Below are 26,816 nucleotides of genomic sequence, written 5' to 3'. Positions count from 1 at the left end.
TTCGGGAGTTTGGAGTGCTACCTTATTCCCTTGTATGCAGTTCGGGAGTTTGATGCATTCACCTATATCCAATTCGTGAGTTTTGGTGATTCTACAGTAGCTGTGCCTGTCTTTGAAAAGGGGATTATCGCCTAAACAATTTTAACCCCTTGTCTGCTGAAACGGTCCGTAACAGTGTCCCTTTAATATATCTACACCTAGCTTATTGAAAATGCCACTGTCACTCTAAAGGTTTTGCTTAAAATTAATTTAATTTTGTCTCTTTTTCTCCTTGTTTTTAAATTCCCGTGAGATATTTAGTTATGCACAGTATAACGCACTGGGTGAAGTTTAAGCAAAGTTCTATTTCGGTGGCCAAGGTGATTTACCCACAATTCATCAGTCAAAAAGAATTCCACAGAAGGGAAACTGGAGACATCATGTACAGTAGAGAGTAAACTGGTGGTGCCCAGGTATTGAGAATCGGCACAAGAAAGAAAAGATAATACATATAAATAAAGAGAAGCCCCAGGGGTGGGGAGATGATCATTACTACTGCCCGAAAAAAAATTCACTATTTAGTAGATATACCCTGAATGGGACAGTTGCTGCCTGTTGAGTTTATCTCCACTGAGCTAAACAACCAGGAAGTAACGGGACCGGGTGTTTGATTGACAAGGTACATTTATAAAAGTACCAATTTCTATTGAAATCTGCAATGTTTGTAAAAGGGAAAAAAAAGCGCACATGCTTCACTTATAAAACACTTCTGCAAGACAAACTGCTTTACGGGTCTAGAGTGTCCCTTTGAGATACAAAGAGCATAAAGTACAACGAAAAATGACGGTACATCTTTGAAACAAACACATTTCAACAATTACAGAAATTAAATGGTAAAACACAAATTGCAGACATATGGGGCTCAACCAGCCCTGGGCATTACATTACTCTGGCAGAGGTCGCGGCTGCCTGTTTATTGGCCTCCAACACTTGTAATTGATAACACGTGTTGGTTTTCATGGTTTCATTAAATAATAAAGACAGTGACAAAATCTATACTGGGCTAGGAACTGCTGGTGTAGAGGAGACATATCTTTCACCCTCTATGGGTCCCCTGGACAGTAACGCGAGGTGTTTAGTGAATCCATGAGACAGTGAGAGAGATATAACCAGGTACCTAAAGTAATGGAGATCAGGGTCATCCCCATTAGGCCGACCCCGGAGAGCATCCTGCACAGCGAGAACATCATGTAGGACACGGAGAGAGCAGACAAAATCCCGAATATGGTGCTGATTAGGAAGGACACCAAAAGAATCCAACGCCGTCCAAACCTGGAGGAGATACAGCCAATTACACAAATGACAAAACTGAGAACCCCATTACACATTAATAATAGCAAGTCGAAATCAGGGCAAAGTGAGTGGATTGTTTAGTAGAATGTTCCAGGTCTAGTAATGGTAGAAACACATGATAAAGCACCCGATAGCTGTCAAACATTCCTACAGTCAACGTACTCAGAGATAAATGATGGAATTTATATATATATATAACGATTACACTCATGTGCCTGCTTGCACCATTCTCTCATGTCTAAAACTGCTCCTTCTTTTGCTGATGATTTTACGTTCATTACATTGACAAACTAAGACAAATGAGTTGTTAACAGGAAAAATAAGAGACAAATTCACAATTTGAAGGAGCACCTGTTTTCTTTTTTTTTTTTTTTTTAAATTCTTTATTTTTGAGTGCTTGAGTGAACATAAGTATCTCACAATGCCACAATAGCATATGCAAGATTGGTATTATTACAGCATTTTACAGTTATGACATTTAGGTTTTAGCACATTTTTTAAGTATAGAGTTAGTCAAGTAATACATACACGTCTTATGGTTGTACACAGAAATTAAAATAAAGCGTATAAACTAGACGCGGCGAGTAACAGGTAAAAAATAAAGATGAAAAATATTAAGGTCAACAATTATACTGTGTTAGCAATCTATTTAAGTATTGTTTTTTTCATTTAAGTATCGTTTAAGAGAACATTAAGCATTGTCCGATTCAACGTGTTTGTCGGTAACAGCATTTAAATGGCTAGGGAACATGTTGGTCTACGCATTTATCATGTATATAAGTAACACGCTTATCTATGATGACAGGCTAGTAGGCAATGTTTGTAATATAACACGCTAGGGTGGGTATGCCTTTGGAAAAGTTATTCAAGCATGCATGGGTTAACCACTATTATTGCAATATGGCATTCAAGAGGTGCACATTTTTTGGAAGGGCATAATTGAAACAATCTAGGAACAATTTTGCATGTAATGAAAGTGATATACGTTTGACTGATATCAATAAAACAATATGAAAGTAGCTAGTGCTTCTTGGTTCAAGCCAGGGTCATGTGGTCGTGTGGAGGGAGGGTGCGTGCACCACAGCTTTGGGCCCGATCTGGGGGCTTATGTATGTAGTCCAGTAGCCCCTCAACCTATGCCTGTTACAGGCATCGTTAGCAGATACTTGCTGTGTCTATGTAAAATTCGCTGCTCAGTGTGGCCCCCTGGTTCCTTTCCATCTGTGGTGTTTCTACGTGAGGCGTCCTCCTGTATAGCCACGCTGTGTTCAGCCATCTTAGGTGTGAGTAGGTGATGTGGCTGCAGGGATGGCTTGTGTATCTTGCTGCTGTGTGTCTGGGAGCGAGTGCGTGGGTTCCGGCAGCTTGGCTCCTCGGTCCGCCATGACGGGTCCTGGCGCCTTCGTGGCCGCTTAGAGGGCCTGTTGGCTTGGAGTGGGTACCTGTAATGGCGTCTGCGTGTCACAGGTCTGATCCATAGGGCGATTGTTCTGGCTGCTTGGGTGCTGGACGCCCCGCGGCGACGAAGCAACGTCCAGAGGCCCGTACAGAGCCTGTCAAAGCCCTCCATGCAGCGAGCTGGTATTGTAGGGTGTGCGCCCGCCAGTCTGAGCTCCTGCTGGGTGGCCATCTTGTGTATATTTCGGCGGTCTAGCCGGCGGTGTAGCTAGAGGGCTGATTAGCTTGCCTGGTCTCGCTGCCCAGTGGGGACCGGGATATCCCCCACCGGTCCAAAGGGGGGGGGTTGGAGACCTGTTTGGTTGCTTTGGCGGGTCCGGTGTCTGCGAGAGCGGCCGCCTCCCGCCGGCTCCGGCTGCTGTAGGCCGCGTGCGGCGTCTTGCTTTTGTAGCTTCCACTTGCTTCAAAGAGGCTTCTGTCTGTTCAGGGGTGCACCCCCGATGTGGGTGATGCACCCTGGCAGGTCTTTGGGCTATTTGGCCCTCGTATATGCCTCCTTTTCAGCCCGTCGAGCAGGAGCTTGTGTCCCCTGCTTCTGCTCCGCTCGGCGGTCTCACCTGTTTTCTTTTTATACATCAACTGTAACATTTCAAAGAGGAGGAGGACAAAACTGCCAGGAAAAATGCAAACAGGAAAAATATGGCACAATCGAAGGAAAATATCGGTGTACCTAAGATGGACTCTCCAAACTTGAGATATGCAGGCGCAGCACTAATTAGTGTAATTGCACCATATATCTGGAGTTTTACCATGTTTATAGTCACAACAACTTTTTGGCGTCAGTTTTTATCTATATCAATATAGAGCTCCCTGTACCCCTGGCTGGGTACCTCCGCCAAGGTAATTGAGTCAGGAACTATACAAAACTCAATTATATATTAGACGCAGTGCTTAACAACAGGGATTTCTAATCTGGAGGGAAAAAACAGGCAGGCAATTCCCAAAACTTTCAGTAATAAGGAAGGGTTACTATCTGGATCTAAATTTCTTATGCTCTACAGTCCACTCGCCTGCGACAGAAAAAGCGTTAATGGGAGTTCGGCCTGGCTTATGTGTTTCCTCCTATTTCTCTTATTCCCAGGATTTTACAGAAGATCAGGATAGAAAGGGTAATAATCATAATTCTCCCTTGGTGGCCGAGAAGAAGTTGGTTCTCAGTTCTCCTAAATATACCCAGATCAACCTTTTGGTAACTTCCCCTGTCAGCAGACATACTGGAACACTCCATGGTACCCCTTCCGATTCTGAGGAAATTCAAATTGATGGCATGGTGTCTAAATACCAGATCAGGTTTGTCTCCTGATGTTATTAAGATTTTGCTGGCTGCTAAAAAAGAATCTACTTACAAAATTTATTCCAGAATATGGAAGAAGTTTTGTTCTCGGTGTGTTAGGGTCAAGGAAAATCCAGTATCCGCTTCCATTCCAAACATCCTTAGTTTCCTTCAGATGGGCTTTGCGAAAGGTTTGAAACAAGCCACACTCAAAGTCCAACTTTCAGCTATCAGTTTCTTTTTGTTCAGGTGTTTGGCTTCAAATATTCTAATCTCCAGATTTTTCAAGGCGCTGTCTCGTTTGGTTCCTACCATCAGAGAAACTTGTCCTCCATGGGATCTTAATTTGGTTTTATCAGCTCTCTGCGAACCTCTGTTTGAGCCTCTAGAAACATCTTCTCTGAAGGTTTTATCATTCACGACTTTGTTTTTGGTGGCCATTAATTCAGCTAAAAGATTGGGAGAACTTTAAGCTCTTAATGCAAATTTTCCTTTTTTAGTTTTCCATCAAGACAAAGTAGTGTTAAAGCTGGATCCTTCTTTTATTCCCAAAGTATATTCTCCCTCTACCATCAATCAAGAATTGAATTTACCTACTTTTTGCCAACAACCTTCTAATGCGTTAGAAGTTAAATTCCACTGTCTGGACTTCAGGAGATCTCTGCTACAGTACCTGGAAAGTACAAAGGCCTTTAGGAAATCTAACAGACTTTTTGTCTTGTTTCATGGTCCTAGGAAAGGTTTGATGGCTTCAAAAGGATCTCTGGCCAGATGGTTAAAAGAATGCATTTGTCTGGCTTATTCCTCATGCAACATTGCTGTGCCTTTCTCCATTAAAGCTCAGTCTACAAGAGTTATGTCCACATCTTGGGCCCATCGGGTTTCAGCTACGCCTTCTCAGATTTGTTCTGCAGCCATGTGGTCATCTCTTCATGCGTTTTCTAAACATTACAAATTAGACATACTGGCTTCGGAAGACGCATCTTTTGGGCAAAAGGTGTTACAAGCTGTTGTGAAATGAGTCACGCCCTTAGGGGATTGCTTTGATTATCCCTGTTGTTAAGCACTGCCTCTAATCTGAAGGGAAAAGCAAAAATGTTTACTTACCATAAATGTATTTTTCCTGAAGATTAGAGGCAGTGCTCACTTTCCCCCCCTATGTTCTAATAAACTAAATTTTTTATTTTCTGGGGCTGTTTGGGGTAAGTGGCAATTTATAGGACAAGATGTAATTGGGGGAGGTTTTTAAAAAAGTTTTGGGGATTGCCTGCCTGTTTTTTCCCTCCAGATTAGAAATTCCTGTTGTTAAGCACTGCCTCTAAACTTCAGGAAAAAGACATTTACGGTTAGTAAAAATATTTGCTTTCCCAAACACCCCAAAAGTACCTTTAAAATCCATAACAACCCTCTAAAGGTTACATCCCCTGATAGCCCTGATCTGGGTGACGAACATGTCCAAAAATCACCCAGATCAGTTCAGGGGTTCGGGAATTTCCTGGAAGTCTTAATTTGACTGACCGCACACGACGCTCCTGCCCAAAAAAGTTCCATAAGATCAGGGCTAGCGGTCATACAAACTACTAAACATAGTCAATATTCTTACCCTGGAGCTTGTTTACCTTGTTTGTGGGAACGTTTCCACCGAACAGTTTCTTTCTAAGTGTTGTAGAACCGAACGCAGGTGATGCTGGAAGTCCAGCAGTGTTCGGGAGTTTCTGTGTCCGCTTTCAGTTCCATGAACTCGACGATCAAACACCGCTGCCTGCGTTCGTGCGAACAAGATGGCCGCCACCTCGTAGTCATCCATAGGGAATGTGGCCACCCAGACGAACACTTAGAACACTGTGGTGGAAATTGCTACAAAATTAGGCTTAACAAGCTCCCGGGTGGTCTCTGGTTCGTTCGGTTATTCGGTTCCAGAACCACATAGTCCAAAAACACGAACTGAGACTTTTTCAGTGTATATTACAGGGGCCATAGTCTGTGGGCAGGAGGCTGGCAAGCGGGTTCATCCAGCAGCTCGTGTCAAACTCACGTGAGAAGGGGAGTTTGTCATATATCTTCCCTCTCCCGGGGAGACTATCCAGACCCCAGACCTCCAATCGGTCTGGGTCTGTGATAGTCTGGTGGCCTTTCCCAAAAGGTGTAGTTGTCCAGAAGACCTCCTGCCACAAGTGCCCATTATACGTCTTGTGGGGAAATGACCCGGCTGCACTTCTCCCCAGTTGGACCAAGTTGTCGCTGGGAATGGAGGGTGCAATTCCCTGCTCTAGGGGGTAACTCCTGCCGCTGGGGAGATGGACTGGTTGCCCCTTCTCCCTGTAACCCATACTGCCGCTTGGGAAAGACACTCTCCTCTCCCTGGACTTCAACTATGAAGCCATCCTTGCTTGATAGGCAGAGGCCAGCAGCGCTCTGCCCTGTAGCCAGCGCTTCAGCTGGGGTGGCCTGTCTGTCGTCAGGCCCTTAGAACTATAGGGCAGAGGCCAGCTGAGCTCTGCCCTGATGCCAGCTCTTCTTCTGCTGGGTGGATGTCAGTAGAGGCTGTAGTTCCCTCCACTGCACCCGGAAAATGGTTGGGAATTAGTTGCTGGAGAGAGGAATCAACTACCCCCTCTCCCTGGCATTCCCACTGTGACTGGGGAGGGACGCCACCCTCTTCTCCCAGGTTCTCACCCTGCTCTTGGGGAAGACTGCTGTTGACATCTGTGGCAAACCTAGCCACTTCAGACTATAGAACTGTGTCTCTAAAGGTTGTCCTAAGCACTGCTGCCATATTGTGTTTAAATGTAATTTGCTTTCTGTATTGAACTGTGTGATTGCCTGTATCCCTATAGTATTCGTATGCTAGCAGCCGGAAGCCGCTGGCATTTACATGGTTGTTTCACGAACATTAATGAGAAGAAATATAAAAATTTCCCTAAAACTTGGTCAGCCCTCAGATTAAACCAAGAGACCGGAAAATAGGTCAGGGTGGTGGTACCAGTTCCACCAGATATGGGCTTGAACCCGAGTTGTGTAAATGCAAAACAAACAAAAAAATCGGGTAGTACCCCTTTAAGGAGTACTCCCAATCAACTGGTATCGATCTGACGGACACACCTTGGACAAGAAATTATACCTATAAGCTTGTATAGAGAGGATAAAGCACAGGGTTTGTAAATATCACAACAAAGTATTGTGGCAAAAAACAATATGACAACCAGACTGGGTTAACTGTTTAGCCAAAAAATGATACAGTTGCCTCAGTGCACTCTGAAAAGTGACTAATCCCTATATAATTCTAGGAGACTGCTTAAATGTCGAAAAATGATACAAACAGTTAACCCAGTTTGGTTGTCATATTGTTTTTTGCCACAATACTTTGTTGTGATATTTACAAACCCTGTGCTTTATCCTCTCTATACAAGCTTATAGGTATAATTTCTTGTCCAAGGTGTGTCCGTCAGATCGATACCAGTTGATTGGGAGTACTCCTTAAAGGGGTACTACCCGATTTTTTTGTTTGTTTTGTTTCACGAACAGCAAATTTACCGGCTGTCCGTGAAACAAAATAAGTACCGAACCCAAGCCCCACTGAGGGTCGTGTGGCACCAATTAACAGATTGCAACATTGTTGCAATCGATAGTTAAGTGCTTTCCTGGGTGGCCGTCGTTCGACTACCGACCACGCGGCGGTCGGCCATCTTGGATCCTTTGTCTCCCCAGCAGTGTTTTGTCGTCGAGTGCCTGAAACTGAAAACGGCTACTCGACGGCACGAACACCGCTGTACTTCCAGGCCGTTCGGGAGCTCCGGTCTTCCCCTATTGTGGTTCCCCATCGGTGTTCGGTACTTTCAGACGATTTTAGTAATAAAGTGTATTTCGTGCGGCGTTCGGTCGTTTTAGCTGGGATCTGAGCGATACTCTCACGAAATGTGTACTCAGACCCCAGCTATCTACCGAACGTCCGTTCGTGCAAATAAAGTGAATATTATTGAAGTTATAGATTTTCATGTGAATTGCCGGTTCTGCTGCACGGAGGGATAATCCACTTAACGGTGTATTTCAGTGGGAGTGTCCCTCTCGTGCAGCAGTGCCTGATGGAAGAAATGCTCCAAATGTTAAGTCCCCCATGTAGTCCCCTACTGTATTACCCCTGCTATGTCAGTAAGGAAACCCCTTGCATGGGGACTTGCATAAATACTGGAAGCTGTGAATAAAGACCTCAGTTGACTCCCAGAACTGTGTTTCGTCCGGTTACTGGGGGATTTGGGATATTGCCTTACTTTTCAGCGCTTACTGTGGATTTACCCTTAATACCAGCGGAGATCGGGGATTTTAATATTGCAGCTCCCCTACAACATCCTCCTCTTGGCCGGGATTATGCAGTTGGGGATCTGTGCAGGCTGCCCAGCATCCCTGTAGGTCCTATCTGCTCCATCCATGCCAGGGACTTGTCTCTAGACGACAGCCCCAGCTGCTGGGGAGTGGGACCAACCATCTCCACTCCCTGTATCTTACCCTGTGGTTGGGAAGGGGGACCGACTGTCCCCTCCCAAGGTGTCTCTGGTTGCTGCTGTGAAGAGAGACCGCTTGTCTTCTCTCCCTGCATGATACACTGCCGCTGGGGAGAGAGACCGGCCGTCTCCTCTCCCAATAACGCACTCTGCCGCTGGGGAGGAAGGACGACACACTTCTCTCCTTGTAACTCGTTCAGCCACTGGGGAGGGGGCCGACTGTCCCCACTCCTGACATTTTCATCTGTGGTTGGAAATCTGGGCAGGTTGCCCAGCATCCCTGTAGGGCCGGTGGAGAGACCTCGGTCCCATCTCCACTTGCTAACTGGGGGTCTTCCCAGGACCAGGTGAAAGGGTCTCTTATTTCTGGGGCTGGTTGGGAAGCTCCCGGTGGTATACAGTCCATAAGACCCATCATGTCGGAGACAGGTGGTGTTACACTTTGGAACAAGCGAGCATAGAACTGTTTAAACTCGCACTCCCGGTTAATCAAGTAGGACAAATCCTGCTGCAATTCTGCCACCAATGTAAGCCCCATGCTGACTTCACACTTGTCACGGATGCACCCGTAGTGGGTACTGTCCAGATTTTCAAACCCCAGGGGATCCTCAAAAGCCTCCCACAACAGCACAGGCCCAACATAGTCATTTTCCTTGGGAAGCTGGTAGGGAAGTAGCCCTGGGTAGAGGTGTCCTGCATGCCACCATAAGGACCAGTATGATTCATCTAACTATACCTCGATGTCGACCAACCGCTCTAGTTCTCTTACCCACTACTCTAGTGGCTGCTCTCCCAGAAACGGCATCCGTAGGTCGAATTGGTCCCATGTGCGTTTGTTGGAATTTGGGAAAATTTCCCAAGGACCCCCACCCAGAGATCGGTTCGGAGTGTCACCCTCCAATCTGTCTCTTTTTCTGTGGAGATAAGGTAATCAGAACTGCACAGCACCTCCTGTAATTGCTGCAGAAGCTGGGCATCAATGCTGGGTACCGCCTGACAGTACTTGCCTCCCATCTCCGAAGTATTGACGGTTTTCCACGGCTAGGAAGCCATCCCACTGCTACCACCAATGTAACGGAGCTCCCTGTACCCCTGGCTGGGTATCTCTTCCTAGCTAGAACAGGAGGCAAACCTCAGCTCGTCACCTCCAGGAGCTCGTGGCAAATTTGTGTGAAAAGGGGAGTTTGTCACATCACAAGCCTAAGGCAATATTCATGCTGATTAGATCTTTGAGTTCAGCTCATGAAAACTTGGGGCAAAAACGAAAGTGTTGCGTTTATAATTTTTGTTAAGTGTATGTATAGTTTTTACAATAAATGTAATCATTTCTGAGTGGATCATTCCTATGTCTCTTTTTGGGGCATTATAGCAGTGTGACTGTTCAAATAAGCCCACAAAGGGCTTCCATTTGATAAAGCAGACACCCCAGGGTATCTTATATGGTGTATATTGTGCCTTAACTTGTCACCATTATTTCACCAATTTATGTCAATGTTTGTGTGAGGAAAAAAAATAGAATTTTTACATACATGTTGCATTTTTGTAGAGTATTTATTACACTTGATATGTACCACTGTCATAAAACCCCCCAAATTATGCTCAGTTACATCTTCTGAGTAAAACAATATGCTTAAAGGACCACTCTAGGCACCCAGACCACTTCAGCTTAATGAGGTGGTCTGGGTGCCAGGTCCTTCTAGGGTTAACCCATTTTTTCATAAACATAGCAGTTTTAGAGAAACTGCTATGTTTGTGAATGGGTTAAGCCTTCCCCCTATGTCCTCTAGTGGCTGTCTCATTGACAGCCGCTAGAGGCGCTTGCGTGCTTCTCACTGTGATTTTCACAGTGAGAGCACGCCAGCGTCCATAGGAAAGCATTATGAATGCTTTCCTATGTGACCGGCTGAATGCGCGCGCAGCTCTTGCCGCGCGTGCGCATTCAGCCGACGGGGAGGAGAAGAGGAGGATCGGAGGAGGAGAGCAGGAGGAGATCTCTCCGCCCAGCGCTGGAAAAAGGTAAGATTTAACCCCTTTCCCCTTTCCAGAGCCGGGCGGGAGGGGGTCCCTGAGGGTGGGGGCACCCTCAGGGCACTCTAGTGCCAGGAAAACGAGTATGCTTTCCTGGCACTAGAGTGGTCCTTTAATGTATGACCTGGACCAGGCATAGGCAACCGGCAGCACTCCAGATGTTTTGGACTACAGCACCCATGATGCTTTGCCAGCATTATGGGTGTAAGAGCATTATGGGAGATGTACTCCACAACATTTGGATTGCCAAAGGTTGCCAATCCCTGACCTAGACACTATTTTGTGCAGTTACAGTGCTGTAAAAGAGACGTGACAAGTTCAAGTTTTTAAGTATAAATTTTCATGGAGAGTTTTAATGTGTCCGTGTTCCATTCTTGAGCACTTCAGCAAGCAACATATTCCAACTACCCCATAAAGGCATACCATTTCTTACAGAAGACATCCCAGGGTATTTCAAAAGGCATATTTTGAACCTTAGCGTGGGATCATTGTTCCACTAGCTTGTACCATGTGTAGGGGTAATAAGCGTTTCTGCCTTTTTGACACACAAAATGAGTTTGCACAGTATATTATGGATATTTATTTGGCCTTTTTGGGGCTGAAAAAATAAGATTTTAGAAGAAAGAAAACATCGAATGGTAAGTTTATTTTTATTTTTAAAGGTACTTGGTTAAATGGTCCCCCCTCATTATTTTTAGGGTGAGGGGGTAGGTAGGAGTTTATTTTTTGGGGGGGAGGGGGTGACTAGGGGCTTGGGGACCCCTAGTCACCTGGAGGGGAGGGGGGTTACATTTTCATTTAGGGACCCCACCCACCGCTCAGGGGTGGGGGCCCGGGGGGAGGACATTAGGTCCCCCCCCTTATTCTTGTTTAGTGCCCCCACCCACTGCCAGGGGTGGGGGCCAGGGGGGAGGACAATAGGTCCCCCCATTTGTATTTAGGGCCCCCACCCACCGCTCAGGGGTGGGGGCCAGGGGGAGGACAATAGGTCCCCCCAGTTTGTATTTAGTGCCCCCACCCACCGCTCAGGGGTGGGGGCCAGGTGGGAGGACATTAGGTCGCCCCAATTTGTATTTAGGGTCCCCACCCGATGCTCAGGGGTGGGGGCCAGGGGGGAGGACAATAGGTCCCCCCCTTATTCTTGTTTAGGCCCCCACCCACCGCTCAGGGGTGGGGGATAGGGGGGAGGACATTAGGTCCCCCCCATTTGTATTTAGGGCCCCCACCCGCCGCTCAGGGGTGGGGGCCAGGGGGAAGGACATTAGGTCCCCCCATTTGTATTTAGGGCCCCCACCCGTCGCTCAGGGGTGGGGGCCAGGGGGGAAGACATTAGGTGTGTCCCCCCTTATTCTTGTTAAAGGTCCCCACCTACTGCTCAGGGGTGGGGGCCAGGGGGGAGGACATTAGGTCCCCCCCAATTTTTATTTAGGGCCCCCACCGCTGCTCAGGTGTGGGGGCCGGTGGGGAGGACAATAGGTCCTCCTCCATTTTTTTTACTTTACGCCCCCCCCCCCCCGCTCAGGGAGGGGGGGACCCTTTTTTATTTTTTTTTAACAGTGAGCAGCCACGGGCAGGTAATTTTTACTTAGTATTAGTAAATTTGGCTGAAAGACCAATTTAGGTCTTTCAGCCTTTTGGTAGATAACTCCCTAATACCGTGGGAATTAGGGAGTTATCTACCAAGCGGCTGCAACAAAAGTCCCAAAATGCCGGAGTTCCGAAGTTGCCGAAGATCCGAAGTGACGAAGTTCCGAAGTTGCTGAAGTGCCGGAGTTCCAAAGTGTCTAAGATCCGAAGTTCCGAAGTTGCCGGAATTCCGAAGTGCCGAAGTTGCGAAGTGTCGAAGTGCCGAATTGCCAAAGTCCCGAATTGATGAAGTCCCGAATTTCGGAATGCCGATCCGAGCCGAATATTTTCCCCATGCATATGCCTAGTGGTAATGGGCATTTTTTTAAAAAAATTCTTTATTTTTGTAGTGCACGTATATATTACAGGCATGCCTGAGGTGTCCCGAAAGCAGTCCTCCGGCTTTTCCCACGCTTAACATGCGGGGTGAACGTTTAACTAGCACAATTTTTATATTTTATCAAGCTTAGGCAACATAGCATTAAAGCTTCGGTTCACATGAAAGTATTTATGTTATGCAGACAGGTTTGGTTCATGCGTTTACTGTGGTGGTATCAATATGTGTAGTGCAGGTAATACAGTGCTAGGGATATCCTTTTTTATACCCGGGTCCCTATTTAAAGTGAGGCGGTCCGCTTAAATTTTAAGACCTGCTGGAATAGGGTCGCTTATTGTATTAGTGTATGTATTTTACGCTTAATGTGCCATATTCGCCTCTTAGGCATAGCGGTGAGATTAATCGGTTGACAGGCTAGTATGGGTAGCTGTGTGCGATGCATTTCAATCTAGTGTATTAAGGTACATGCCTATCTTGCGCATTAAGCATGAAATAATGAGTGAACAAAACATAACAAAACATGGCATAATTAGTGAGGGGTATGCTTTGCCAAGAAGTTGATTGTGGAGAGATGGTTTAATTAAATCCTCACCCATGAATGTCCAGGGAGAGAAGGGTCAGTAAGGTATAGATGTACGGCGTACGTAGAATCTATGTTTTTAAGTGAGAGCCTTGCAGTGCCTGGTGGAGGTGTCTTCGTCTCTGTCTGCAGCGTCTTCTGCTGTCAGCCGACGCCTGTTCTGCTGGGCTGTTGGCACTTTGTGTGAGCCTCCTGGGTCAGCGTTCTCCCGCTTTTGTGCCGCGGAGGGGCTCTCCGCCAGTGTCTCCCGCCGGTATCGAGTCTCGCTACCCCTTGGTCACCATTACGGCCGACACCGTAAGCTTGTAGGTGCTTTGTTGCGCCTTGCTGGGTGAGGGTTGTTGGGGCTGCTGAGGTGGTGGGGACGCGCCCGCTGGGGCCCCGGGTACCTGGCGCTGTTGCTCTCCGGCTTTGTCGTCCTCCGAGAGCCATCCTGGAGGCGCAAGGGGCATTCCCGCTTAGGTGTCGCCGGGTTGCTGGGCGGATCCAAGCTTCTACCTCTCTCATCGCCCTCCTGAATGTCCATTTCTCGGTATGGTGCTTGGACCAGAGGTCGGCGCGCATCCGGTCATGGAACACCCATGTGTGCTTAGGAGGCTGAATTTGCACGCGTGGTAGGGTTGGCTGTGTGTGAGCCGCCATCTTGTCTGGGCCCAGGCTGGCCCATCTTTCTTTGGGTGCCTTTGCATGGTCATGCTTGGTTGCGGGGGTGTTCGCCCTCGTCGAGGAGCGGGATATCCCCCGCCGGTCCAGAGGGGGGGGGGAAGCAGGGCTATGCTGTATCTGGGCTTTTGTGTCAAACCCTTGCCGAGGGATCGGCCGCCTCCCTCGGGCCGTAGGTTCCGCTCCACTACAGGCCGCATGGTCAGCCCGGGCCATTCCGCCTCAGTTTGGTGCCACACTGGTATCATTCTGTTTCTCTTGTTTTCATGAGACGGATTCTGGTCACCGTGTGCTGCCAGCGTTAACGGACCGGTCGGTTGTCGCTTGTTTGTGCTTAATATTGCTGGAGCTCTTAGATTGTGCGTCCGGCCATCTTGGCCCCGTAATGGGCATTTTTTAATAATATTTTTTGTTTACTTTTTAAAACGTGGTTTTTAAACTTTTTTGTTTACTTTTTTTTTTTAACTTTTTAAATCTTTTTAAAACTTTTTACACTTTTAGAAATTTTATAAACTTTTTTTTACCGTTAACCCCTAACTAGCAGTAAGCAGCACTAACAGTAAATTCCTACATTTCCCATAACTCCCACCCACCCCAGATAGCAAAATATATCATATTAAAATATTTAAATTGATTTATTAAATAAATTGAGCCCCTGAGGGATAAAAAAAAAATTATAAAAGTTAACCCTCAGGGATTAAAAAAATCAGATCAAATTACAGATCATAGTATTATACTGTGATCACCGTAAGCAGTGATCAACTGGCAGAGAAGGGGTTAATTTTTATAAGGACTGGGTAAAGGGGGGGTGGGATTTTAAAACTTTTTTAAAGGTTTTTTTTACGTTAACCCCTAGCTAGCCTGTAACAGAACCCCTTTTCTAATTGCAGTAGTTATGGTGGTTTTGTTCCTTCCTACAGTGATTATGGTGTGGGCCTCCTTGCTAATGTTTTATTGCTAATGTACCATTCCTAGACTTTGTTTTCCCTTGCCATAGCTGGATTTTATATGCTTCCTGAGGTGTTCGTTAGTTGGTTTGGTAAATAAAGACGTTATCACGAACAGGGTTACAGTATTTAAACAACCAAACCAAATGTCGAACCAACGACCACCCTTATTGTGGAGTGTGCTGCTGGTTAACCACCCAGAAGCTGCGGTTAACCGCAGCTTAATTGACGAAAGGCCGGGTGGTCGGCATTCGTATGAACGAACACGTGGTGGCGGTCATTTTGTTTAGCCGAACACGCTCAGCAGTGTTTTGTCGCTACTATTTCCATGAACACCGCTGAAACTTCCACCTTCCGTGCATTTGGCTAAATACATACGAACAGAGCGCTATTTCTTGTGAATAATCTACCGAACGAGGCGCATCTAATGAAGTAATGCACAAACGGATCCGTTCGTGCAATTTGGACATTATGTGAATGAGAAGATAGACCGACTTCCACAAAACTTTTGAACCCCTGCTCTGATCTGGGTGATTTTTGTATATGTTGTTCTCCCAGATCATGGTTTATGGGGATGTGTTGGTGTTTTGGGGTTGGTGTTTTGGGGTGTTTCTGCCTGTGTTTTGGGGTGTTTCTGCCTGTGGATAATTAGGTTATTCCATTAGCTAGCCTAATTTTATCACAGGCAGAGGGGAGGGCTTGCTAACTGTATGTGGGAGTGTTATTGTACCAATTATTGTTTCTATTGGCTTGTGTCCCTTTTGTCTCAGTTTACCACAAGGTCCAGGGGGTGTGCCTCTGACCTGAAAATATGTATAAAAGAAATGTCCCTTGCACTCAATAAAGCAGACCTTCTTACCCTCACTCGCAGCATCGTCTCGTATGTAGGGAACAACTATACCAGCTATATCACTAGTAGCTCTTGTAAGAGCTCCCTTCAGCTATACCACTATACCCTATAGGGTTAACGCCTAAAATCAAATATTTAAATTAATAAAATAACTTTAATCCCTGAGGGTTAAAAATAAATAAAAGTTAACCCTCAAGGGTTAAAAAAAATTCATATCATAGTAAAATATCCTGATCTGTATTTTGATCACTGTAGTCATTGATCAAATGGCAGTGAAAGGGTTAATTTTATTAAAGCAGGGGAAAGGGTGTTGGATTTAACTTTAACTTTTGGGGGGGTTGCACGGAGAAGATCAGCACGGATCCATATCCCTGCACTTCACACTGACTGCCGAAGCGCAGGGAGGCTGACCAGGAGTCCCTGCAGCACATGTGCTTGCTCTGGCAGCCTGTCAGAGCGATCACAGCTGCAGGGACAGTGCGATCGGGTGCTCCCGGTGTGCCGCGAATACCAAGGCAGACCAGAGGAGCTTTGTTACGAATATCCTCTGTCTGCCACTTTGTTGCAATATATTTGTTGCTTTTATTGAAACCACAAAAGTAATTACCCATGTCATTTGTGTGAACGAATGACCGTCCACCCGGCATATGGAGTGTGCCGCCTATTAACCACCCAGAAGCTGCGGTTTCCCTTGTTAACCTCTTTCACCTCCCAATCACTGAACAAACTGCTGAAAGACCAACCACCCGGCATAAGGATTGTGCCCCTTATTAGCAGCCCAGAAGCTGCGGATTGTGGTTAACCGCAGCTCAATTGACGAATGGCTGGGTGGTCGTCGTTCGTATGAACGAACACGTGGCGGTGGTCATCTTTAACTGCCGAACACTCAGCGGGGTTTTGTCGTCGACCTCCTGGTACTGTTTTCAGCCACTATTCTTCACGAACCCCGCTGGGATCTCTAGGCTTTTGTCCGTTCATGGATAATCATACGAATGCGGCGCCGTTCGATACTTTCATACTCCCGAAGCTAGACCAACCATATGCCTAAAAACTGTGGAACTAAGTCTGGGTTGACTTCTGCCGAACGGCTGTGGAGACAAACTTTAACCCCATGGCAATCCCACTATATTCGTGAGATCTGAGCGCTCAGATCCAAGCTATCTGGGGATATGTTGGACATAGAGGTTGAATATTGTATTATATGAGTTATGTATTTTTATGTGTGTTCTGTTACATTTTCAACTTAAGAATATTTTCTGTACCTGGAGATAATTAAGTTACCACAGCCACTTAAGCCAATTATCTCCAGGATAAAGAGGAGGGTTCAGAAAGATGCGCTTTGTTCTGATTGGTTTATGTCCCTTGTGTCTCTGTGTTCCATCACAGCCGGTGTTCACAAACAAGTCCTTGTCTAAATGTCACATACATAGATCTTCTTCTCCAGTCGGTGCTGGTTTCTTCTTTGTATCTAAAAAAGAAGATCTACGTTCCTCTATCGACTATAGGGCATTAAATAAATTCACTGGGAAAAATGACTATCATATACCGCTCATTTCCGAATTATTTGACAGACCCCAAGGTGCCAAAGTTTTTACCAAACTTGACCTTGGGAGTGCATATAATTTGGTGAGGATAAAGAAGGGGCATGGTGGGAAAACAGCTTTCAATACTAGGAATGGGCATTACGAGTATTTAGTCATGCCTTTTGGCTTATGTAATGCCCCAGCCGTATTTCAGGATCTTATAAACTATGTACTTGTATTGGTGTATCTCGACGATACTCATATATTCTTCTAATCTCTCCACTCACCACGGACATGTAAAACAAATTTTACAAACACTAATAAAAAATGGGTTATACTGTAAACTTGAAAAGTGCCTATTTGATCAGACAGAGATTCAGTTCCTGGCAGAGGCGGCTCTCTAATTAGGCGGTTTAGGCGGCCGCCTAAGTCCTCGCGCTGGCTGGGGCCTCGCGGCCGCCTAAACCGCCTGTGGGCAGAGTGTGTCAGGTCCTCGGTCAGTGACCGAGGACCTGACACCAGGAGGGGGCCCGGCGGCTTGCCCGGTATGCCGCCGGGTGCGAGGCCCCTCCCGGCTGCCCGGCCACCATCGCAGACACTGGTCTGCAGCTCCGCAGTGAGCAGAGCTGCAGACCATGTGACTCGCGAGAATTGGCCAATCAGAGCGTTGCCGCGGGTTACCACGGCAACGCTCTGAAATCTCGCGAGATGACACGGTCTGCAGCTCTGCGGAGCTGCAGACCGGAAGCAGTGGCCACCGGACCACCAGGGAGCCCACTGGACCACCAGGGAAAAGGTAGGCTATCCCTCCCCATAACCCCCAACCACACTCAGGCTCACCCCCAGCTTTGCCCCCCCACCACATCACCCCCACCACCCTCAGCCTGCCCCCCACCACCATAACCCCCACCACCCTCAGCCTGCCCCCCCTTCACCCTCAGCCTCACCCCCCACCACCCTCACCATTACCCCCCACCACCCTCACCATCCCCATAACCCCCACCACCCTTACCATCACCCCCCACCACCCTCAGCCTCACCCCCACCACCCTCACCATCACCCCCCACCACCCTCAGCCTCACCCCCACCACCCTCAGCCTCACCCCCACCACCCTTACCATCACCCCCCACCACCCTCAGCCTCACCCCCACCACCCTCAGCCTCACCCCCACCACCCTCACCATCACCCCCCACCACCCTCAGCCTCACCCACACCACCCTCACCATCACCCCCCACTACCATTACCCCTCCCCACCCTCACCATAACCCCCCACCACCACCATCACCCCCACCAGCATCAGCCTCACCATCCCCATAACCCCCACCACCCTCAGCCTTACCCACCACCACCCTCAGCATCACCCCCCACCACCCTTAGCATCACCCCCCACCACCCTCAGCCTTACCCCCCACCACCCTCACCATCACCCCCCACCACCCTCAGCATCACCCCCCACCACCATCACCCCTCACCACCCTCAGCCTCACCCCCCACCACCCTCAGCCTCACCCCCCACCACCCTCAGCCTCACCCCCCCACCACCATCACCCCCACCACCCTCAGCCTCACCCCCCACCACCATCACCCCCCACCACCCTCAGCCTCACCCCCCACCACCCTCAGCCTCACCCCCCACCACCATCACCCCCACCACCCTCAGCCTCACCCCCACCACCCTCAGCCTCACCCCCCACCACCATCACTACCCCCAACACCACCACCCTCAGCCTCACCCCCTTTCACCCTCAGCCTCACCCCCCACCACCCTCACCATTACCCCCACCACCCTCAGCCTCACCATCCCCATAACCCCCACCACCCTCAGCCTTACCCCCCACCACCCTCACCATCACCCCCCACCACCCTCACCATCACCCTCCGTCACCACCCTCAGCCTCACCCCACTCACCATCACCTCCTCCTTCTCACATTACCCCCCTCTCACTCTCACATTAGCCCCCCCACTCTCACATTAGCCCCCCCACCATCACCATCCCCATAACCCCCACCACCCTCAGCCTCACCTCCCACCACCCTCAGCATCACCCCTCACCACCCTCAGCTTCACCACCCTCAGCCTCACCCCCACCACCCTCAGCATCACCACCCTCAGCATCACCCCTCACCACCCTCAGCATTACCCCCCACCACCCTCAGCATTACCCCCCACCACCCTCAGCATAACCCCCCACCACCCTCAGCATAACCCTCCGCCACCACCCTCAGCCTCACCCCACTCACCATCACCTCCTCCTTCTCACATTACCCCCTCTCACTCTCACATTAGCTCCCCCCCACTCTCACATTAGCCCCCCCACTCTCACATTACCCCCTCTCACTCTCACATTACCCCCCTCTACTCTCACATTACCCCCCTCTACTCTCACATTACCCCCCTCTCACTCTCACATTACCCCCCTCTCACTCTCACATTACCCCCCTCTCACTCTCACATTACCCCCCTCTCACTCTCACATTACCCCCCTCTACTCTCACATTACCCCCCTCTCACTCTCACATTACCCCCTCTCACTCTCACATTAGCCCCCCCACTCTCACATTACCCCCCTCTCACTCTCACATTACCCCCCTCTCACTCTCACATTACCCCCCTCTCACTCTCACATTACCCCCCTCTCACTCTCACATTACCCCCTCTCACTCTCACATTACCCCCCCACTCTCACATTACCTCCCCACTCTCACATTACCTCCCCACTCTCACATTACCCCCCCACTCTCACATTACCCCCCCACTCTCACATTACCCCCCCACTCTCACATTACCCCCCCACTCTCACATTACCCCCTCTCACTCTCACATTACTATCACCCCCCGCTCCCTCTCACATTACTATCACCCCCCGCTCCCTCTCACATTACCATCACCCCCGTTCCCTCTCAAATTACCATCACCCCCCGCTCCCTCTCACATTACCATCACCCCCCGCTCCCTCTCACATTACCATCACCCCCCGCTCCCTCTCACATTACCATCACCCCCCGCTCCCTCTCACATTACCATCACACCCCGCTCCCTCTCACATTACCATCACACCCCGCTCCCTCTCACATTACCATCACACCCCGCTCCCTCTCACATTACCATCACACCCCGCTCCCTCTCACCATCAACCCCCCCGCTCCCTCTCACCATCAACCCCCCCGCTCCCTCTCACCATCAACCCCCCCGCTCCCTCTCACCATCACCCCCCGCTCCCTTTCACCTTTACCCCCCGCTCCCTCTCACCATCACACCCTCTGCTCCCTCTCACCATCTGCTACCCCATACACATAGGGTCTCAGACAAAAACACAAACATGCTCACAGAGACATACATTCACACACACAAGGATACTCTCTGTCAGACACACTCTCAGGCACATACACAGGTAGACAGTGCATCAATGTGTATATGTGACACTTTTTTGTTAGTGGGGCCTCATGTTTGCGTTTTGCCTAAGGCCTCATAAAGTCTAGAGCCGCCTCTGGTTCCTGGGTTATGTGATTTCTGCTTCTGGTTTCCAACTGGATCCACGAAAACTTGAGGCAGTTGTGCACTGGCCCCTACCCAGTGGACTCAAAGCTATTCAGCGTTTTATAGGCTTTTCCAGTGTGGTGAACCGAACCTTACCACTGGCTCCTGTAGGAGCCTGCTTGCCAGCCTCCTGCCTCAGGACTATGGTCCCTGCAATATACCTTGCCCAATGCACTTTAAAAGGCTCTGTTCAGGTGATTTATGTACTTTTGTACTCCAGAAAGAGAGACCAACCGTTAGCCCTAATTCTCTTGAACTGTTTTGTGCATAGGATCATGTGCACGGTCGGTCAAAATGACGACTTCCATGGAAATCCCGAACCCCTGAACCGATCTGGGTGACTTTTGGATATGTTGGTCCCCCAGATCAGGGCTATCAGTTGATGTGACATTTGTGGGGTTTCCATGTGTTTTGTGGGTACTTTCGGGATGTTGTAAAATATATGTTCAGGTGATTTATGTACTTTTGAACTCCAGAAAGAGAGACCAACCGTTATCCCTGATTCTCTGGAACTGTTTTGTGCATAGGACCATGTGCACGGTCGGTCAAAATGACGACTTCCATGGAAATCCCGAACCCCTGAACCGATCTGGGTGACTTTTGGATATGTTGGTCCCCCAGATCAGGGCTATCAGTTGATGTGACATTTGTGGGGTTTCCATGTGTTTTGTGGGTACTTTCGGGATGTTGTAAAATATATGTTTTCTGTGCCTGGAGATAATTGAGTTTAGTACAGTTCCTGACTCAATTATCTCTCAGGCACAGGGCACCTGTTTTGCGTGGGAGTGTCCTGGACCTGAGAGCCAATGTAATTACAGTGTTTACTTTGTCACAGTCCCCTCTCAGGTCCAGAGGGGAATGCCACAGGAATATGTATCTGGAAACCCCTTTGCATGGAGACTTGCATATAAAGCTGCATGTGGCTCCCATTAAACCAATTCCTCTTCTTTTCCCTTAACATAGAGCCTCGTCTCATGTGTGGAGGGACCAGCTATATTCACTCTGGGGATTGCTATACTCCTTATACTCCCTTGAATTATAATCACTAGCTACCCTGCTATACTCTCTGGAGTAGGAGAGGTCTACCCGCTGGAAGCTGGATCCTGGTCTTGGGTCCAGGGTGGGTGAAGGACAGCGAGACCTCAACCAAGCTGTAACGCTGGCTACAGGGACTGCAGTGGTTATGGTGTCTGGTGCAGTGCTTGTGGTACTCAGTAAGCACTAGGAAGCAGGGATTGGCGGAGGTACCCAGTCGAGGTGCCAGGCAGTCCGCCACAGCCAATTATTATCGTAGGTTTATGTTATGGCGCCCATTACTAACAGAAGGACTTTTAATTTTGATCACTGCAGCTGTAAGCCCCAAGTCACCATAAATCCCTACAAGAAGGCCTTTAAAGTTTGAATACTGCAGCCTTGCCAGCTGTAAATGCCTTTTAATTTACCTTTGTATTCTCTTCCTTAGCCCCAGGTCACCATACATCCCTGCAAGAAGGCCTTTTAATTTTGTTCGGCTCTACCCACCTGCCCACCCTGGTTCCTTCTAACTATATAGCATGCTCCTCCAGCTGTTTGGAACCATAGCCAATCACCTACTCATTCCCTTCACAAGCTATCAGCTGCTGCAGTTATACCATTAGCTCTCTCTGCCATCACATACAAATCCCTCTGCTACCTCTTGTCTCATCTCTCCAGTTTAACCTTTAGATTGTAAGCTCATGGGCAGGGTCCTCTACCTGTTGTATTGGTCTGTTATTCTTGTGTTAGTCTTTTTCCCAATTTTACAGCACTGCGGAATATGTTGGCGCTTTATAAATGCCAGTAATAATAATAATAACCTAACTCGTAAGGGTGTAAACTGTCACATGTTCACAGGAAGCTAAAGAAGCATTTGATATTCTCAAGACCTTGTTTGCTTCTGCTCCCATACTAGTGCACGCTGATACCAGCACACCTTTTATACTACAGGTAGATGCATCAGAAACTGGGGTAGGTGCTGTTCTATCTCAGAAAGAAAGACAGGATACCCCTTTACATCCTTGTGGGTTCTTCTAAAGAAAGCTGTCGACAGCAGAAAAAACTATGATATGGGCAACAGAGAACTGTTAGCCATTAGCCTAGCCTTAAAAGAATGGCAACATCTTTTTAAGGGTTCTAAAGATCCACTTTTGATCATCACTGATCACAAGAATCTGGCTTACATAGGTGAAGCCAAGAGATTGTCTTCCAGACAAGCCAGATGGTCTCTGTTCTTGTCACGTTTCAATTTTGTGACTACATACAGAACAGGCACAAGAAACGTCAAAGCTGACACCCTATCTAGGCAATATGATTCTGAGGAAGAACAGGAGCAAGAGATTTCTCCTATTATACCTCTTGAATGCATTATTGCCTCTACTGTTTTTACGTTGTCCTCGCCACTCCTTAGTACCATTATGACAGCTCAGGTACAGGCTCCCAGCGACAAACCTCAGGGTAAATTGTACATACCACTTAAGGAGAGAATCCAGCCGAGTGCTGCCCGATCCTCCCAGAAGATGGATCCCAGCTGGTGTGGAGTTCTAAGGGACACCGGCCGCTGTGGTCTTGTTCTTACTGTTAAAGGTCGCACTGCCCACATTAAAGATGGCGCCAGTGTGCATGTGCCGTCACAATATCGATGCACAAGCACAATTTGTGGTCAAAGGCTATTTACTAACCAATCACAGCATTGAGAGGCATATTTAAACCTTGTACTGCCTTTTCTCAGTGCCCTGCGTGGTTTCCACTTGTTGGTTGTCAGAGAGCCCGTTCTTGGTATATTTTCTGTTTTTTGACTTTGGCTATTGTTTTCGACTTTCCCTACTTCTGGTATCCTGACCCTTGGCTATTTTTTTCGTATTGTCTCATTCTGTATCCCTGACTTTGGCTTTTTATTTAATCATTCTCTTTTACATTAAGTCCGGCAGAATTAGCAATATGCAAATCTACCCGAATATGCAAATGAACCAGTCTTGCTATTCAGGTAGTGCATATTGCTGTTGCTACCAACAGAGGGCACTACACAAGCTCCATAGCCAAATCCACCTAGTTGGTAGCAATCATCAGCAGTACAGGAGAGCAGGCAATACATTTCACAGTACACACACACACTATAAACAATTACATTACACACACCCTGCACCTATAATGGGTACAGGTTGACTAAAACATAAGAGAAATAAAGCAACCTACATAAATAGTCTGTCTGAAGGTAGAATAGGGGCTTTAAAGCCAAATACATCAAAGAGTCATAGTCACAGGGGAGGAGGCTGGCAAGCAGGCCTCTCCAGGACCGAGTGGCGAATGGCACTTTGTCACAGGCTCCTACAACAGACCTGGCTAAAATACTTTCAAAAGGCTCTGTTCGTGCAATTGGGATTATGTGGTTCAGGAACCGAACAGCTGCACGAACCAGAGACCACCCAAGTGTTAAACCATATTAACACTTGGTAACGATTCTAACCGCAGTGTTCTAATTGTTTGTATGGGTGGCCGCTGTTTGCATGAACAACCATGAGGTGGTGGCCATCTTGTTCGCAAAAAAAGCAGGCAGCAGTGTTTGGTCGGCGAGTTCCTGGAACTAAAATCGGACATAGAAACTCTGGAACACCGCTAGACTTCCATCCAACTTAGGAGGGCTCTGTTTGGTGGAATCGTTTGTCTGGATGAGGGTAACCAGTTCCAGGGTAAGTCCATTGACTATGTTCGGTAGTTTTTTACGTTTTTAAACTACCGAACTAGACTGACCGCAAGCCCTGATTCACTGGAACTGTTTTGGGCAGGATCCTCATGTGCAGTAGGTCAAATTATGACTTCCATGGAAATCCCGAACCCCTGAACCGATCTGGGTGATTTTTGGATATGTTGGTCCCTCAAATCGAGGCTATCAGGGAATATTACTTTTGTGGGGTTTCCATGTGTTTGGGGGGTACTTTTGGGGTAATGTAAAATGTGTTTTCTGTGCCTGGAGATAATTGAGTTTAGTACAGTTCCTGACTCAATTATCTCCCAGGCACAAGGGAGCGATTAACCTATTTTGTGTGGAAGTGTCCTGGACCTGAGAGCCAATGTAATTGTGTGTATGTTTTTACTGTAGTCTACTCTCAGGTCCAGTGGGGAGTTGCATAGGGACCTGCATATAAGGGCAGTTGTGGCTGCCAATGAAGAGTTCCTGCTTGCCTTCAACATAGAGTCTGATCTCATGTGTGGGGGTGTAGCGGAGAGGTAGTATAATCCACAGTATCTCCGCTGGGTAACAGGAACAGCATAAAATAATCCAGGCAAATAAATACAGCATACAATAATCCCGGTAATGTTGTAAGAATCCTTCCTTCCCAAGAACTAGATGACACATAGGCTGGGAGTAAACTGAGCTTTTAATCACAGGTCATAGTATTTATGGGATTCCCCATGCAAGGGGTTTCCCTACTGACATTTCAGGGGTTGTAAAGTAGGGGACTACATGGGGAACTGAACAACCTGGACATTTCTCCCATCATGCACTGCTGTACGAGAGGGACACTCCCACTAAAATATACAGTTAAGTGGGTTATCCCTCCGTGTAGCAGAACCAATATTTTACATGAAAATGCATAACTTTAACATTATTCACTATATTTAAACGAATGGGTGTTCGGTAGGTATCTGGGGTCTGAGCGCACATTTCGTGAAAGTACCGCTCAGATCCCAGCATAAATAACCGAACGCCGCACGAAATACATATTATTCCAAGTTATATTCAAAGTACCGATTGAACATATGGGAACAAACTACCGAAAGACCAGGGCTCCCGAATGGCTTGGAAGTCCAGTGGTATTCGTGCCGTCGAGTAGCCGATTTTAGTTCCAGGCGCTCGACGACCAAATACCGCTGGACTAACAAAGGATCCAAGATGGCCGACCGCCGCGTGGTCGGTAGCCGAACGGCGGCCACCCTGAATCTCTCTAATTACCGATTGCAACAATGTTTCAACATTTAATGGGAGCCACACAACCTCCTGTGTGTGGCCTCCCTTTCGGCAGTTTGTTTGTTTCACGAACAGTGTTGAAATTCACTGTTCGTGAAACTACTGTATGAATGCTGGTGGCTTTCATGCCGCCAGCATACGAATGCTTTTGTTCGCATGCAATACATATACAGGAATACACTTGGTTCTAACAACCTTAAAGCTACAGAAACACATTTAAGCAAATACAGTTTAAAGTGGCTAGTTTTGCCACAGGGGTTAACAGCTGTATATACTATACTCCCCTGGGTTATAATAACTTGCTCTTGTAAGAGCACCCTGCTCTACTCTCTGGACTAGGAGAGGGCTAACCAATGGAAGCTGGATCCTGGTCTTGGGTCCAGGGTGCGTGGAGGACAGCGAGACCCCAACCATGCAGTGGTTATGGTGTCCGGTGGAGTGCTTGGAAGTACTCGGAGGTACTAGGAAGCAGCGATTGGCAGAGGCACCAGGTCGGGGTGCCAGACGGTCCGCCACACACAGTAATCGTGACATTATCATATTTTTCAGTGAAATTCTAGATTTTTTTTGTTCCTCATATATATTTTAAAAATAGATCTTGGGGGGCATGGCCAACAGCATGCAGCACCAGACATGTTAAAGTGGAGCTCCAACACAGCCCCGCGATAAACCCGAAATCGCCACGGTTATCCGTTAAAAAACGAGAATATTTTATACTACCCTCCAGAGGACAGTATGGGGCGAAAACACAATATGCCGCCCAGAGGACTCTACTTTGCTCGACATCAGGCTTTCCTTTGAGAGGCCTGTGGAGCGAATACCACCCAATATGGCGCCCGAGGCACAAAGCGAGGCAGAGAACTCTGAAGACTCCCATGAGGATGAAGAATCTAATGCCTCAAACAGATCTGGTGGATTATACAAAGAGTCAGAGTGGGATGAGGACTCTTCCCCTTCTACTAAAGGGGATAATAAAAGGCTGCTGCAGGAACTATGGAAGGTATAGAAAACTGACATTAAGGAAGTAAAGACCGAAGTAGGCATTCTTCATGACAGGCTAGATGCAGTTGAAGTGAGAGAAAAGTCAAGAGATAGGCAGATACAAGCAACACACAGCAAAGTGGAAAGCCTTACACATGGGAGTGAGCGGACAACCCTGTCGGGCATGGGCATC

At 47.8% G+C, this 26,816-nt stretch overlaps 1 protein-coding gene across 3 annotated transcripts in view; it reads right to left on the bottom strand.

Moving 5' to 3' along the window:
* LOC134587634 (solute carrier family 22 member 7-like) overlaps window positions 1-26,816 on the bottom strand; it is a 134,538-nt gene that overhangs the window by 92,070 nt on the left and 15,652 nt on the right. For all 3 annotated transcript variants that reach the window (XM_063444165.1, XM_063444166.1, XM_063444167.1), the window contains one exon: window positions 1,157-1,311. In XM_063444165.1, the coding sequence (XP_063300235.1) occupies window positions 1,157-1,311 (155 nt within the window). The remainder of the gene's footprint in view (window positions 1-1,156; window positions 1,312-26,816) is intronic.

The sequence above is a fragment of the Pelobates fuscus genome, chromosome 2, assembly GCF_036172605.1.
Source record: "Pelobates fuscus isolate aPelFus1 chromosome 2, aPelFus1.pri, whole genome shotgun sequence".
Taxonomy (NCBI): Eukaryota; Metazoa; Chordata; class Amphibia; order Anura; family Pelobatidae; genus Pelobates; species Pelobates fuscus.
The sequence above is the reverse complement of the archived record's forward strand: the minus strand, read 5'-3'. Positions and strand labels throughout refer to the sequence as shown.